The sequence below is a fragment of the Caretta caretta genome, chromosome 3 (assembly GCF_965140235.1).
Source record: "Caretta caretta isolate rCarCar2 chromosome 3, rCarCar1.hap1, whole genome shotgun sequence".
Lineage (NCBI taxonomy): Eukaryota > Metazoa > Chordata > Testudines > Cheloniidae > Caretta > Caretta caretta.
The window spans coordinates 18,826,613-18,841,952 of NC_134208.1; the positions used below are offsets into that span (position 1 = coordinate 18,826,613).

Sequence of the window (15,340 nt, forward strand, 5' to 3'; positions counted from 1 at the left end):
TGCCTCTTTTGGCATTGGTACCAAATGAGAGTGCATTGCCCTTGTGTCATAAATATAAAGGGAAGGGTAAACCCCTTTAAAATCCCTCCTGGCCAGGGGAAAGCTCCTCTCACTTGTAAAGGGTTAAGAAGCTAAAGGTAACCTCGCTGGCATCTGACCAAAATGACCAATGAGGAGACAAGATACTTTCAAAAGCTGGGAGGAGGGAGAGAAACAAAGCGTCTCTGTTTGTCTATATGCTGCTTTTGTCAGGAATAGACCAGGAATGGAGTCTTAGAACTTTTAGTAAGTAATCTAGCTAGGTACGTGTTAGATTATGATTTCTTTAAATGGCTGAGAAAAGAATTGTGCTGAATAGAATAACTAGTTCTGTCTGTGTATCTTTTTTGTAACTTAAGATTTTGCCTCGAGGGATTCTCTGTTTTGAATCTAATTACCTTGTAAGGTATCTACTATCCTGATTTTACAGAGATGATTTCTTTACTTCTATTTACTTCTATTTCTATTAAAAGTCTTCTTGTAAGAAAACTGAATGTTTTTTCATTGTTCAAGGGTTTGGGTCTGTGGTCACCTATGCAAATTGGTGAGGCTTTTTATCCAACATTTCCCAGGAAAGGGGGGGGTGCAAGTGTTGGGAGGATTGTTCATTGTTCTTAAGATCCAAGGGTCTGGGTCTGTAGTCACCTAGGCAAATTGGTGAGGCTTTTTACCAAACTTCGTCCAGGAAGTGGGGTGCAAGGTTTTGGGAAGTATTTTGGGGGGAAAGACGTATCCAAACAGCTCTTCCCCAGTAACCAGTATTTGTTTGGTGGTAGCGGCCAATCCAAGGACAAAGGGTGTAATATTTTGTACCTTGGGGAAGTTTTGACCTAAGCTGGTAAAGATAAGCTTAGGAGGTTTTTCATGCAGGTCCCCACATCTGTACCCTAGCGTTCAGAGTGGGGAAGGAACCTTGACACCTTGCCAGGTGTCACCAACTTCTGGTCACCAACTTCTGTCAACCTTGGGACTGATGCAACCAGCACATTGGACCTCTGATGAGGCTGGACTCTGTCTTGCTCTGCTGGGGTTGCTCCCCCATTATCTCTGGATGATTTTGGGGATTCATTATAGTCGAGCTTGACGTCCTCCCTCCCTGTCTAAAAGGCAGTTGAGAACCCCTTTCTCATCCTGACCACGACTGTCCCTGCAGCAGAGACAGGAGCTCTTGCCCAGTGCCTACTGGCCACTGATGCCTTATCACTATCCACAGTGGCCTGGGAATCCATAGGATGTTCCTTATTTCTTGAGGTCCTGACCTTCAACCCACTTCTGGGCAAGAGCACCCAACCCATCCATGGCATCACCTCCCCAGCCACCTACATTGCAGATTCAGATGGAGGACACTACCTCAGAATCCTTGCAGGGTCTGGTACTGCACCCAGGGAGGCCAGTGGCCTCTCTTCCTTCATCTTTGTCATCACCAGATGACACCATGGTAGCAGATGCTTCCTCTCCAGTGCTGAACACTTTTGGGCACAGGAGGACCTCCTTAGATGATTGGCATTGGCCTTAGGAAAACACTCACAAGTTAGTGGATATTTTTAAGTCCTAGAACCTTGGGAGAGTAGTTCTCCCTGTTAACAATGCACTATTGGAACGTGCTGAGACTTTGTGGAACATCCCAACATCTTTGACATCTATGAGAAAGCATATGAACAATCATTATGTATTTATGTAGGGATTCAAGTGTTTTTATTTGCATCCTGCCCCTAAGGTTAGGGTTAGTTAAGGTTAGTTGCTTGTCATGACAGTAGCCCATGAGAGGTCACATCAAGGGAGGTACAAGTCCACTCCCAAGGACAAAGAATTTGGATCTCCTGGGCAGGAAAATGTATTCAGCCTCCTCCTTACAAATGCAAATTGCAAACCAGAAGGTGCCGCTATTCAAATGTAAGGCATTACTCCAGGGTCTTTGTTACTGATGAAGATTCTGTCTAGCTGGTTTGATTGAAATTAATCATTCAGTGCTGTTCCTTGGAAAAATTGGAACCTAGGATACAAATCTTATATGCATCAACAGTGCACTTACTACTTAGGCCAGTTGGATTTCGAGCTGAAGTAATTTCCTGGAATTTCCATGTACAGCTTGCATACAGTGTTTGGGACTGTGGAGACTTGGATAATTGCATAACCAGTTAATAGGTAGGAGTTGTTCCTAATGGCAAAAATCTGATACTGTAGGGTCAGATTTAATGTACTTAATCTCATTTCATTCCCTAGGAATAGTTGCAATTTAACAGAATGTGTTGGCCCCTTCAAAACCAGGCACCACCAGCCCAAGTGTCACTGGAGGCTCAGCGCTTCAGTATTCGGAAACGTAATCTGCGGAGGTCCTGGGAATTGTAGTATGGGGGTTCAGATGACTAAGTGACCCTTATGACTGAGGTCAGGTGGGTTCAGGACTGAATATAGTGCAACGGTGGGAGAGTCCAGGGCAGGAGGAATGCCCCCTTCTCCAACCCCTTTGACATCAGGGCTGAAGGGACTGTTGTGTCTGGCAAAGAGCTGAAATAATCATGCATGGGGGAAGGGCTATGGTCCAACATGAAGTAGGGTGGGAGACTGTTTTGTTGACGTTTTAGTTATATGAGGAAGGGGACAGTACTTATGACCTAATTGGCAGGCCAAGTCACTTCAACTCACCAGAACTGCTTGAAAACTACAGACCAGAAGGAAACCAAGGGGGAAACGGAGGCAATAACCACGTCCCTCTACTATAGGGGGAGAAGCTGCTTTTACATCTGGCTTGATTCTGTTTTTATCCATTCATTTTCCTTGGGTGACAACTTTCCATTTAAGATTAGTGCTCCATACCAAGCACCCCTAAGGTTACATAACATCCATTAGCGTTATTTCAGAGGTTCTCCCTTTTGTGAGATACCTCACTGTTTGTTCAAGAACTTGTTCATTAATTTATATTGGTCATTGTCTGTTCCAAGAGCTAACTCCTCTAGTCAGAGTATTCCCTTAGAAGGTTGCTGGTCACACTATACTTCATGTAAAATAAAACTGTATAGCTGCTATTTTTCTTTTCTTGAGACAGTGTTGGGACTTCCCATGTTATTCAACTGTACTCTCCAGTAGTTAAATGGGAACACTTGATGGTTTAATAGTTCAGAAGCAGATTTAACTATTCCATGTTTCCAGTTTTTCCCTGATAGTTTTTCCTTGAGTTCCTGTGCATGTGGATCCCACTCATGGTGCACAGATGCCTTCTGGACAGGAGTCAAATGTTTTTATCAGGAGAGTCCACCAAGAGTTGCTCATGCGCCCTTCACACCTCTCCACTCCCTTCCGTGGATATAAAGTACATCGTGTCCCTGCTCGCTACTCAGTGTCTTCTAATAGCCCCCCTGCTGAGAGTCGGAACAATTCAGTGTCCTACCTTAGCATAGATAGCTCTGTTGGTGTTTGTTTTCTTTGTGAATATTTTTCTTTTATTATTTAGGATAGTTATTTAGAATTGTGTTCGCACATTGGAAAAAAAAATTAGGTTAGTACTGTTAATTAGCCCATGAACTGTTACATTACTGTCAAGGGCCTTTATGCAGGAACATCATTCGCTAGGCTTCAAGTCATGTCCATCATGTTGGAAGATAAATCCCCTCATGGATAGACACAATGCTTGTTTGTTTTGTTTAGGTGAGAAACAGATTCCTTTAAAGTGTGCCATTTGCTGGGCCTTGAGGAAGTGCACTCAAAAATCTTCAGAGTACATACTAAGACTCTTTCTAATGGAGAAGTCTGTGAGATTACAGTTGGACTTTGACATGCCACAGCTGCAGGATTTTTAGTGTTGATGCTGAAGATCCAGCCTGAAAGTGCCTTGGAGATGAGGGAGATAACTCTGAGCTCTGTACCCCCTAAGAAGCATCTTTCTTCTCACAAGAGCTCTGAAACTTGGCAGGTGAAGAGGTCAGACACCCCTCCTGCCATGGATGTAAAAACCATTCTTCCAGACCACTTCTAGGCCTCTATCCCATTCCTTAGTTCCATGCAACAGGAAGGTGGAATTACAGATACAGAGGAATCCACTTAAGGTGGCAACAGGCAAACTGGCACTGAGAATGAATGCAGCACTGGAGAGTCCAGTCTTCACACTGGCTTTGCATTTAAAGATGTCCCTAAAGTAATCTTTGTCATGAGGTCACTTGGTATTGAAGCTACATCATACCCTGACATGTGCCAAAGCTCCGGTATGGCGGTGACTGTACTCTAACTCCTTGGCACCAGGTCAGAGGACATCTAAGACTACGAGGTCAACTCCTATGGTACCGAGATTATCAACCCCTGATGAGGAGTGAATACTACCTATGATACCAAGCTCAACACCCTCCACGCACATGATACAAGGAATGTTTTTGGCTTTCTCTTTTAGGGACACATCTGACATAAGAGTGACTCTTGAACTGGGACTCATTTATTAGAATATTCTCCTTTGTTGGCTAGATCAGTCTCCACCAGAACAGCCCAGAATGTCTGTCATTTAAAGATATATTGCTGGGTCCCCAAGTTCAGAGTCATACAAAGCCATCTTCTCTATAATGGATGGTGGCACCTTCCAGCTAAGCTCCCCTCTTGGAGGATTTTTCACCTTCTCAGGCATCTAGCAAGCAGCAGTTTCTGGAACCTCAGTCACCTTCACCGACTCCTTCAAGAGAAAGGGAGTACAGTAGCACCTCAGAGTTACGAACACCTCAGGAATGGGGGTTGTTCCTAACGCTGAAATGTTAGTAACTATGAACAAAACATTATGGTTGTTCTTTCAAAAGTTTACAATTGAACATTGATTTAGTACTGCTTTTGAAGCTTTACTATGCAAAAGAAAAAATGTGTTTTCCCTTTATTTTTTAGTAGTTTACATTTAACACAGTACTGTACTGTATTTGCGTCCCCGTTCCCCCCCCCCCCCTTTTTTTTTTTGTCTCTGCTGCTGCCTGATTGTGTACTTCCGGTTCGAAATGAGGTATATGGTTGACTGATCAGTTCGTAACTCTGGGGTTCTTGGGCTAATGTGCCCTACCTGTATGGATTCTAGCCTTGGCCGTACAGGCCTGGCTGGCCTCAACACTGAAGAACCCCAAGCCATCATTCAGCTTCTCTGAAGGAACCTGCATTTTAATTGTGTCAGAAAAGCCCTCAGGGACTTGTTCCTTCCCCTGTACCTCAAGTGGCTGTGAAGTTTCAACAGCCTGTCTCTGAAGAGGAGGATGGAGGAGTGCAGGATGACACTTCTCTACTCTAAGTTTTCTCATAATCTTCACTGGACAAAACCATGATCTCCTACGTTCTTTAAAAGCTCTTGATTCATCTTAAAATCATCCATTATTTTAGGAGAGTAGAAGAGGCTCTGGAAGCTTCCTTGGACCTGGTACAGGAGAAAACATACAAGCTATTTCATATCCTGCAACCAGCTGTACAGAGCAGAATAGTCCTCCCATTTACTAAGAGAATCCTCCAGCCAGTGGAGTATTTGTGGGCCATCACCCACAATCTCATAGCAATCTCAGAAGGGTGAATGAAAATACCAGTTCTCCCCTTAGGGATCTGAATATTTCGATTCACTTCTGATGCAGTGTTGGAATGACTATTTATGCAGGGTATTACAACTACACTAATTTAACCATAAGTTCCTTATTAAATCTAAAGACCAAATGGTACTTATACAATAGCTATATACATTCCTAAAAAGTCTACATTATAAGCAATTTACTAATCCAAACAGTAACAAAATATTTATAAGCATTCGATCAAGATACTTACAAACAGGCTAAGCTCAAGGGTTTAGACCCACAATGGTCCGCTCTAGCTTTGGTCATATGGTTTATCTGTGTCAAGACTCTCTAAGGAAGTGCAGACTACAGTGCAAGACTTGACGTTTAATGGGAAGGACATGTTCAGTCCAAAGACAGACACAAAGTTGCACTCCAAGGATTCTTGGACCATGCTCGGATCTTTGGGCCTTTACATCCCAAATTTTAGAAAAAAGTATTATAAATCCCAGTTCTCTTCTAGGCAGAAATGCTAATCAACTACTGCATCTTTTTAACCATCAGAAACAATCAAGCCAGTTCAGAAAAAGAGAGGTTCCAAAAGAGAAAAACAGCCTTGTCATCTACTATCCAACCATCTCAGTCACAGAAGCAATAATTTTGATGCTTTGGTTGGGTATATGGCACAGAACAATGTGGATCTGTATCCCTCTCTCTTGCCCCTCTTCCTGTTTTGGTTCCTGCCTCTCTTCGCGGATGTCTGGACTGCAATAACATCAGACTGTTGGGTCTTGTAGGTAATCCAAGAGGGACATACCCTCCAATTTCGTACCTTCCCCCATCTCTTTTCAAGAAATAATGTCACATGAGTCTCATGCACCAAGAAATACATTCTCTACTGGAACTGGGTGTGATAGAGCCTCAACTGTTAGCCGTCAGAGAGAGAGGATTTTATTCCCCTTATTTTCTTGTATTAAAGAAGAAAGGAGCTGGTGACCCATACTAAATCTCAGGCTCCTCAGATAACCAGTGTCAAATTTCACCTGGTGACTCTTGCATCCACCATACCCTCTTTAGATGACACGTACTGGTTCAGTACCCTTAACTTGCCTGGCACATATTTTCATGTGCCAATACATCCATTGCACAAGAAGTTTCTTTGCTTTCTGATGATGGATGACCACTGTTAGTTCAGGGTCCTCCCGTTTGGCCTCTAAGCTGCACCTCGAGTTTTTACAAAATGTCTGTCAGTAGTAACCACCTGTCTGCAATTTCAGTGTGTTTACTGCACCCATTACTGTCTGTGTATGTGGATCCTACAATCCCTCCATCCTCGCAGCTCAGGGATTCTTCATGGGATGCTGGGTGGGGAAGGAACCTCAGTGCTGGGTGGCATTGGTTCACCCTTATGCCCTTAGAAGGGAGCATGAGGGCATGAAGTATACATGTGTGACCCTTGTTGGGCACTATCAATCTTCCAAACTGTGCAGGGGCACCAGAGCACAATGTGCAGTATCCACATGCTTAGAACATCTCAAAGAACAGTTACTATAAGGTAAACAACCCTTCTTTTCTCATATCCTCTCAGTAGTTGTTACAAGTCTCTGTGGAGCATGTGACTTGCTGTGCCCATATAAGTCACCTCTATGACAGCATAACTGCATAGTCACTGAAGCTTTTACTGGTATAACTATTCTGGTAGAATATCACACCCCTAGTTAAAATAGTTATACCATTGAAACTTTAAAGTGTTGAGATAAGAACCCAATCAAAATCCTAGATTTGAAAACCCTGGACTTTGGAGAAGCTTTTATCTGGGGCCAACATTTTGTTGTTGTTTTGGAACCATCTCTGCTGTTGTTAGATCATCTTTAGACTCTTTCCCACTTAAAACAAAGAATGCATTCATACTGTTGTGTGAACTCAACAGGGCATAAAACAAAATACTTTATAACCATACTTTGCAAAAACCTCCAGGCTTGCTCTTAAAATCTTTCTGCAGCTATGAGTAACTTAAAAAATGATAAAGGTAGTTAAAGGAATGTAAAATCGTACCTCCTTTCCTACCAAAAAGTGAATACATCCTTAATATACAGTCTCTGTTACCTTTGCATCCCAAATTCATGAACTTGGGACTGTTTTGTAGGAAGTGATTCTAGGGGCATGCAGAAGTATAGCTCTAACACCCTTTTTTTGGTCAAGCTCCAGCAACCTGCTTCATTCTCTAGAAAATTAACTATTTTTATGTTTATATTGCAGTAGTACTTAGAATGTACTAATAATTTCCCATTTGCAGAAGTTAGTCTCTACTATTGACTGATTCTACTAGTCCTTCTAGTACTTTCAGCTTATTGCTATACAGTGATGATTTTATCCACATCATATATCACTAAGGCTATCTACACTACTCTCCTGCCATTACTCATCAACCATGAAGCACCAATAGTGGTAGCAGGAGAGAATAGCAGCTTAGACAAGGTATAGGAGATTTTTTCACTGTCCTCTAATCCTAGGTGACATGATGGTAAAAAAATTAATTAATAAAAATAAATAAAAAACAAAAATTAAAAAATAGGTGTCCTGTCAACACTAGCAACAGTTTCATTGTTGCCATCACTGTAAGGGTGATAATGCAATGGTGGGAGACTTCCCAAAGAAGTGTAGATAGTGCCTAAGAGACCAGGATAATGAGTTTTCTCTACTTTGGCTTTTGACTCAGCAAATTCTCTCTCTGCCACAAAAATCACTACTTTAAAAGATGTAAATAATGCTTAGTGTATTTTGCTTGGTATCCTTAATTGTGCTCTCATGCTCTTCTAATGAGTGTCTGTAGTGATTCTTAAAGTTGGATTAAATGTGTTAATTTCACGATAATATAATTTAGCCATTAGTATTTAATGTTTGCTGTTGAAATAATTATGCCATTCAGAAAAAGTAATTCAAGATGGATTATCGGCAGTCTAGTTTGTACTAAAAACAAAGAAATAACTGGATAGAAAATGGTGTTGAGCATTTAGCTGAGTGGAACATATCCCACAATGCTGTTTCTCCCCAGTGCAGTTTTACCTATTACATCTCTGCTCATTTTCCAGCAAACTAATGTTGGAGTACTGTCTAGTCTACATTTGAAACTAGTGGAAACGAGTAATCTCTTGAGAAATATTCTTTCACTTTTAATACTTGGGGCTCCAATTTGGCCAGTGAAGTTTCCTTGGTGCCATGTCCCCCAGAGCCAACTGAATACACAGCAATCTTCTGCAGACTTACTTTCTGCCAGTTAAGTTCATAATGTTAAAGCCACCAAAGAAGCAAACATCAATATCATCAGCATAATAGTCAGTTAAGCACAACCTTGAGTCTGTTACAATATGATGTTTATTATACAAATAAAAAGGCAACCATAATCTGAAGCAAAAAAGCAGGTGGGTGACGTGGAAGACTACTAAAAATCTTAATATTATTGACACTAGATTCTGGAAGTTTTTTTATACAGCAGATTCAGGAATAAATGACTTTTCCAGATTTTTCATATAAAACAGAGGTTTCCATAATCCGTTGTGATTTTTAAGTGTTTTAAACTAAATAGACCAGGAGTACTCACTTCAGTAACCCACTCTGCAAACTGATTTCTTGGTTTGTTTGTCACTGAAGATCAGTTCATTGAGGTGGCAGCAGGCCCTGTGTGAACTACGTCATAGGAGAATACCACAGTATTCTCTGGTCTAATTTCAGGGACTCTGTACTATCTTGAAGCAGGCAAGGCCACTTATAATTGTTCAGTGGTACTTTTTCCCCTTCTGCTTCTCTGATGAGGATTCCTGGTGATGCAGGCTTTGTGATCCCATAGCATATCTGCTTGGAAATCACAGGAAGTAGAACTTAACACTTCGTTGCATAGGTTTTTCTTTTGTGGACCAAGCTTGACAAATTTTAGGCATCACTTTCTACTATGACATAAATTAATCTATTTAGGATTGTGGAAGCCCACCTCTTGTCGTTGGAGAAACTCTACCAGTGATCAATTCAAAGCAATAATTTTCTACCTTAAAAAAATTCTGTATTGCGTAGTAGTTAAATTGTTTTTGAACTCATGTGATCCATATGCTAACTACTTATTTTAAAAAAAAGAAAAGGGGAGGAGGGGGAGGGGAACTGGAGTGCGACACATACTCCACAGAGGCACTGGCTTTCAGACCTAATGTGATGGTGGTCTGTCTTCATTTATTTTCTTATATTTGTTTGATTTGCTGGGTTTTTTTCTTCCATTTCAAGGTATGTATTGTTGTAATATGTATATAATTAACATACATTAAAAACACACAGAGATATAAGAAGGTGTATAAAAATAAGTAAAACTAATGTCTTATATTAACTTTTTTTAATAGATAAAATAATTAGACACAGAGCTTGTACCTTGAAGGACACAGCACATGCCATAATTGCTGCAGAGCTGGATCCCGAATTTAATAAAATGTGTGAAGAAATCAAGGAAGCGAGACGAAAAAGAGGTACGTTTTTTACCTTTTAAGAAATATTTATTGTAATGCAAAATATCAGATAATGTAGTTAAATAAAAATAGGCAAAGTCAAAACTAAAAAATATAAACGTTTGTATAAAAATTTGAGAAGCTTAAAAGCTTAAGTGGGTGTACTAGGATGCCTGGCAGAGGAAAAAATTATTGATATAAAAGGTATTACTGAACATGGTGGAATAATGTAATACTTGGCTATAAACTATACAGAAAGGACAGATTAGGTGGAGCGTGGTTGGTGCTGTATCTAAAAAGTTTCCATAGGATCTGATGGGATAAATATCCTGATTATAGAGCACTGCAGTTGGATATATATGGATTCAGATCCCAGCTGCAAGAGTACAAATATACCTCTGGATCAAGAAAAGAATACTGAGTGCACAATGTTGAGAGAGTTCAGACAGGCAGCAAAATCTAACAAAAAAAACAGTAATGGGGACTTCACCTATCCACATATAACCTGGTCAAATGTCACAATGAGCAGAAAAGAAATTTTGTTAAATTTTAAATGAATGCTTCTTGAAACAACCTTCTAGAGCACATAGTAGTAGATGCTATTCTCAACATAGACCCAAGTGACCACAATATAATTACCATCTTGCAGGGGAGGAAAGGTATCAAAAACTAACACAATGACACTAAACTTTAGAAAGGGCGTTTTCAGTAATATCAATAAGCTAGTCAAAATAGCCCTAAAATCAAAAGGTAAGGAAATAAAGTTTAGATTTAGCGTGGATGCTACTTAAGAAAACCATAGTTTCATAGATTCTAGGGCCAGAAGGCACCATTGTGATCATCTAGTCTGATGTCCCTAAATTCCTGTTGAAATAGAGCATATTCTTTTTATAAATATCCAATAGAATCATAGTGTATCAGGGCTGGAAGGGACCTCAGGAGGTCATCTAGTCCAACCCTCTGCTCAAAGCTAACTAAATCCCCAACTAAATCATCCCAGCTAGGGCTTTGTCAAGCCTGACCTTAAAAACATCTAAGGAAGGAGATTCCACAGTCTCCATAGGTAACCCATTCCAGTGCTTCACCACCCACCTAAAAAAAAGTTTTTCCTAATATCCAATCTAAACCTCCCTATAAGTGTGTGGGACTCACCCCTGTGGTGCCTCCTGCTGGTGTCCTGGGACTTAGCTCTACTTCCAGCTTTGGAGCTTTGTTGATTCCCCTGTTTGTACATCCAAGGATTGCATTATGCTTTTTGGCCATAACATCACACTGGGAGATCATGTTCAGCTTATTATTCACTATGACCCCGAGCCTTTTTCAGAGTCACTTCTTTCCAGGATAAAGTCCATCTTGTGAGTAAAGCCTACATTATTTTTTTTCTTGATGAATAACTTTGTTTGGTGTTTCAGAGTAGCAGCCGTGTTAATCTGTATTCACAAAAAGAAAAGGAGTACTTGTGGCACCTTAGAGACTAATCAGTTTATTTGAGCATAAACTTTCGTGAGCTACAGCTCACTTCATCGGATGCATAAAGTGGAAAGTACAGTGAGGAGATCTTATATGTACACACAGACCATGAAAGAATATACATTGTACGGAGAGTGATCACTTAAGATGAGCTATTACCAGCAGGAGAGTGGGGTGGGGGAGAGAAAACCTTTAGAAGTGATAATCAAGGTGGGCCATTTCCAGCACATTTCCAGGAGTTAACAAGAACGTCTGAGGAACAGTTGGAGGGGAGAAATAAACAAGGGGAAATAGTTTCACTTAGTATAATGAATCAACCACTCCCAGTGTCTATTCAAGCCTAAGTTAATTGTATCCAATTTGCAAATTAATTCCAATTCAGCAGTCTCTCATTGGAGTCTGTTTTCAAAGTTTTTTTGTTGAAGGATAGTCACTTTGAGATCAGAAATCGAGTGACCAGAGAGATTGAAGTGTTCTCCGACTGGTTTATGAATGTTATAATTCTTGACATCTGATTTGTGTCCATTTATTCTTTTACGTAGAGACTGTCCAGTTTGACCAATGTACATGGCAGAGGGGCATTGCTGGCACATGATGGCATATATCACATTGGTAGATGTGCAGGTGAACGAGCCTCTGATAGTGTGGCTGATGTGATTAGGCCCTATGATGGTGTCCCCTGAATAGATATGTGGGCACAGTTGGCAACGGGCTTTGTTGCAAGGATAGGTTCCTGGGTTAGTGGCTCTGTTGTGTGGTGTGTGGTTGCTGGTGAGTATTTGCTTCAGGTTGGGGGGCTGTCTGTAGGCAAGGACTGGCCTTTCTCCCAAGATTTGTGAGAGTGATGGGTCGTCCTTCAGGATAGGTTGTAGATCCTTGATAATGCGTTGGAGAGGTTTTAGTTGGGGGCTGAAGGTGACGGCTAGTGGTGTTCTGTTATTTTCTTTGTTGGGCCTGTCCTATAGTAGGTGACTTCTGGGTACTCTTCTGGCTCTGTCAATCTGTGGTATGTGTGTATATATAAAATCTCCTTACTGTACTTTCCACTTTATGCATCCGATGAAGTGAGCTGTAGCTCACGAGAGCTTATGCTCAAATAAATTAGTTAGTCTCTAAGGTGCCACAAGTACTCCTTTTCTTTTTGTTTGGTGTATTGAGACACACTGTTTGCTTACACCAAGCTTTAACAATTGATCCAGATAACTGTGTGTCAGTGACCTGACCTTTTTCTTTATTTATCACTACCCCATTTTGAGTCATCTGCAAACCTTATCAATAGTGATTTTGTTCCAGGTCATTGACAAAAATGGTAAACAGCGTACAGCCATGAACTGGTCCTTCTGGAACCACACTAGAAGCCCACCTGCTCAGTGATGATTTCCCATTTCCAGTTTTGTTTTGAAACTTAACAGTTAGCCAGTTTTTAATCCATTTCATGTGTTCCATATTGATTTTGTATTGTATTAGTTCTTTAATCAGTATGTTATGCAGTACCAAGTTGCATACCTTACAGAAGTCTCTTACATCAATGCTATTAACTTTATCATGGCTACCCCCTGATACTTGTCAACCAAATCTGTAACCTAATCAAAAAACATACCAACTTAGTTTGACAGGATCCATTTTCCACAAACCCATGCTTTCCACAAACCCATAGTTATCTTTAATTCTTTAATTCTCCTTTAATTCTTTATTAATAGTCCTATATTAGCTATTAGGCTGTTTTCACTAGAATCGATGTCAGACTGACAGGCCTATGGTTATCTGGGTTGCCCTGTTTACACTTATTAAATATTGGCATAATGTTAGCTTTTCTCCAGTCTTCTGGACCTTCCCAAGTGTTCCAAGACTTATTTAAAATCAGCATTAACAGTCCAGCTCTTCTAAATTAGGCCAGCTCTTCTAAACTCTTGGATGCAATTTATCCAGACCTACTGATTTAAAAAGGTTTAACTTTCGTAGCTCCTATTTAACATCCTCCTGAATTAGTGTTGGAATGGAAAGCATTTCATCATCATCATCATCATCATCTGAATATATAGAATCACAGAAGTATAGAACTGGAATGGACCTCGATAGGTGATCTTGTCCAGTCCCCTGCACCGAGGCAGGATTAAGTATTATCTAGACCATCCCAGACAGGTGTTTATCTAACTTGTTCTTAAGAACCTCCAATGACAGATTCCACAACCTCCTTAGGTAATTTTGTTCCTAACTGTAAGGGCAGTTAGGTACTGGAAGTTTTCTTAATGTCTGACCTAAATCTCCCTTGCTGTAATTTAAGCCAATCTTCTGTATAGTTAAGACTCTTATCGCCTCCCCTTTCAGTCTTCTCTTCTTCAGGCTAAACAAACCCAATTTTTTCAGTCTTTCCTCATAGATCATGTTTTCTAGACCATTTTTGTTGCTCTCCTCTGGACTTCCTCCAATTTGTGCACATCTTTCTTGAAGTGTATGATACCCAGAACTGGACATAGTACTTCAGTTGAGACCTCTCCACTGCTGAGTGGAGTTGAAGAATTTCTTCTCGTGTCTTGCTTACAACATTCCTGCTAATACATCTCAGAATGATATTCACTTTTTTTTAAAATTGTTGACCCATATTTAGTTTGTGATCCACTATGACCCCAGATTGTTTTCAGCAGTACTCCTTCCTAGGAAGGCACGTCCCACTTTGTATTTGTGCAGCTTATTTTTCATTCCTAAATATAGTACTTTGCCTTTGTCCTTATGGAATTTCATCCTGTTTATTTCAGACCATTTCTCCAGTTTGTCAAGATCTTTTTGAACTCAAGTGCTGCGCACCAAAGTAAATCATCTGTCTTTTTCCCCAAATACAGAACAGGAATATTTACTGAACGCTTCTCCTTTTCTGTGTTAATATTGACAATTGTACCTTTTCTGTCTAGTAATGGACCAGTATTATTATTATTATTATTTATTTTATTATTCTGTGTTTTATAGAGGAGGGTTTTGTAGTAGAGTTTCAGAAGTCCTGTGTACCTCTGAACAAAAAGGAAGTAGGAACACAAGAAGTAAACCTAAATGGCAAGTTTCAAGAGAGTATTTGAACCAAAAAAATACCTTTCAGAATATGGAAATCTAAGCCAACTAACTCCATTAAAAGGAGTCTAAACTCCAGAAGGTAATATGTAAGAAAAATTAAGAGGGCTAAGATGGAATCCAAAGAGGAAATAAGTGAAGATCTAAAATCAAACAAGAAATTCTTTAAGTATATCAGAAGCTGGAAAGCCGGTGAAGGCATCTGCTTTATCACCAAGAATTAAAAGGAACAATTAAGGAAGATAGGGACATTACTAAGAAGCTAAATGATTACTTTGCATTAGTCTTCACAATAGGGGATATACCTAGGGGCAGATTCTTGGTGTAAATTGTTACAGATCAACTGAAATCAATAGAGCTACGAAAGTTTACACCAAGAAAACCTGTCTCTTAGCCTGCCCTTTAGCAAAGATGAGGTACTATCAGCTTCAGTAACTCGGCCAGAGTCTTACATGAATGGGTGGATGAGGTTCTGTGGCCTACAGCGTGCAGGAGGTCAGACTACATGATCCTGATTGTTCCTTCTGACCTTAAAGACTATGAATCCAATGATATTGAGCTATCAGAGTAAAGAATCCTGGAGCAGATTCATAAACTAAGAAGTAATACATCACCAGGTCCAGAAAGTTGTTCATCCAAGACTTCTGAAGAGCTTAAAAATGAAGTGACTGAGCTGCTAGCAAAAATAGCGGCCTGTGCAACCTTAATAGGGTCCCTTTCTGCACATGCATTGTCATAGTCTTTAATTACGTGATCATAAACTAGTTATCCACACTCTAACAAGTA

The 15,340-nt window shown here is 40.3% G+C and overlaps 1 protein-coding gene across 3 annotated transcripts in view; it reads left to right on the forward strand.

Moving 5' to 3' along the window:
* ATAD2B (ATPase family AAA domain containing 2B) overlaps positions 1-15,340 on the forward strand; it is a 175,978-nt gene that overhangs the window by 106,794 nt on the left and 53,844 nt on the right. For all 3 annotated transcript variants that reach the window (XM_048845622.2, XM_048845620.2, XM_048845621.2), the window contains exon 23: positions 9,920-10,042. In XM_048845622.2, coding sequence (XP_048701579.2) covers positions 9,920-10,042 — 123 coding nt within the window. The remainder of the gene's footprint in view (positions 1-9,919; positions 10,043-15,340) is intronic.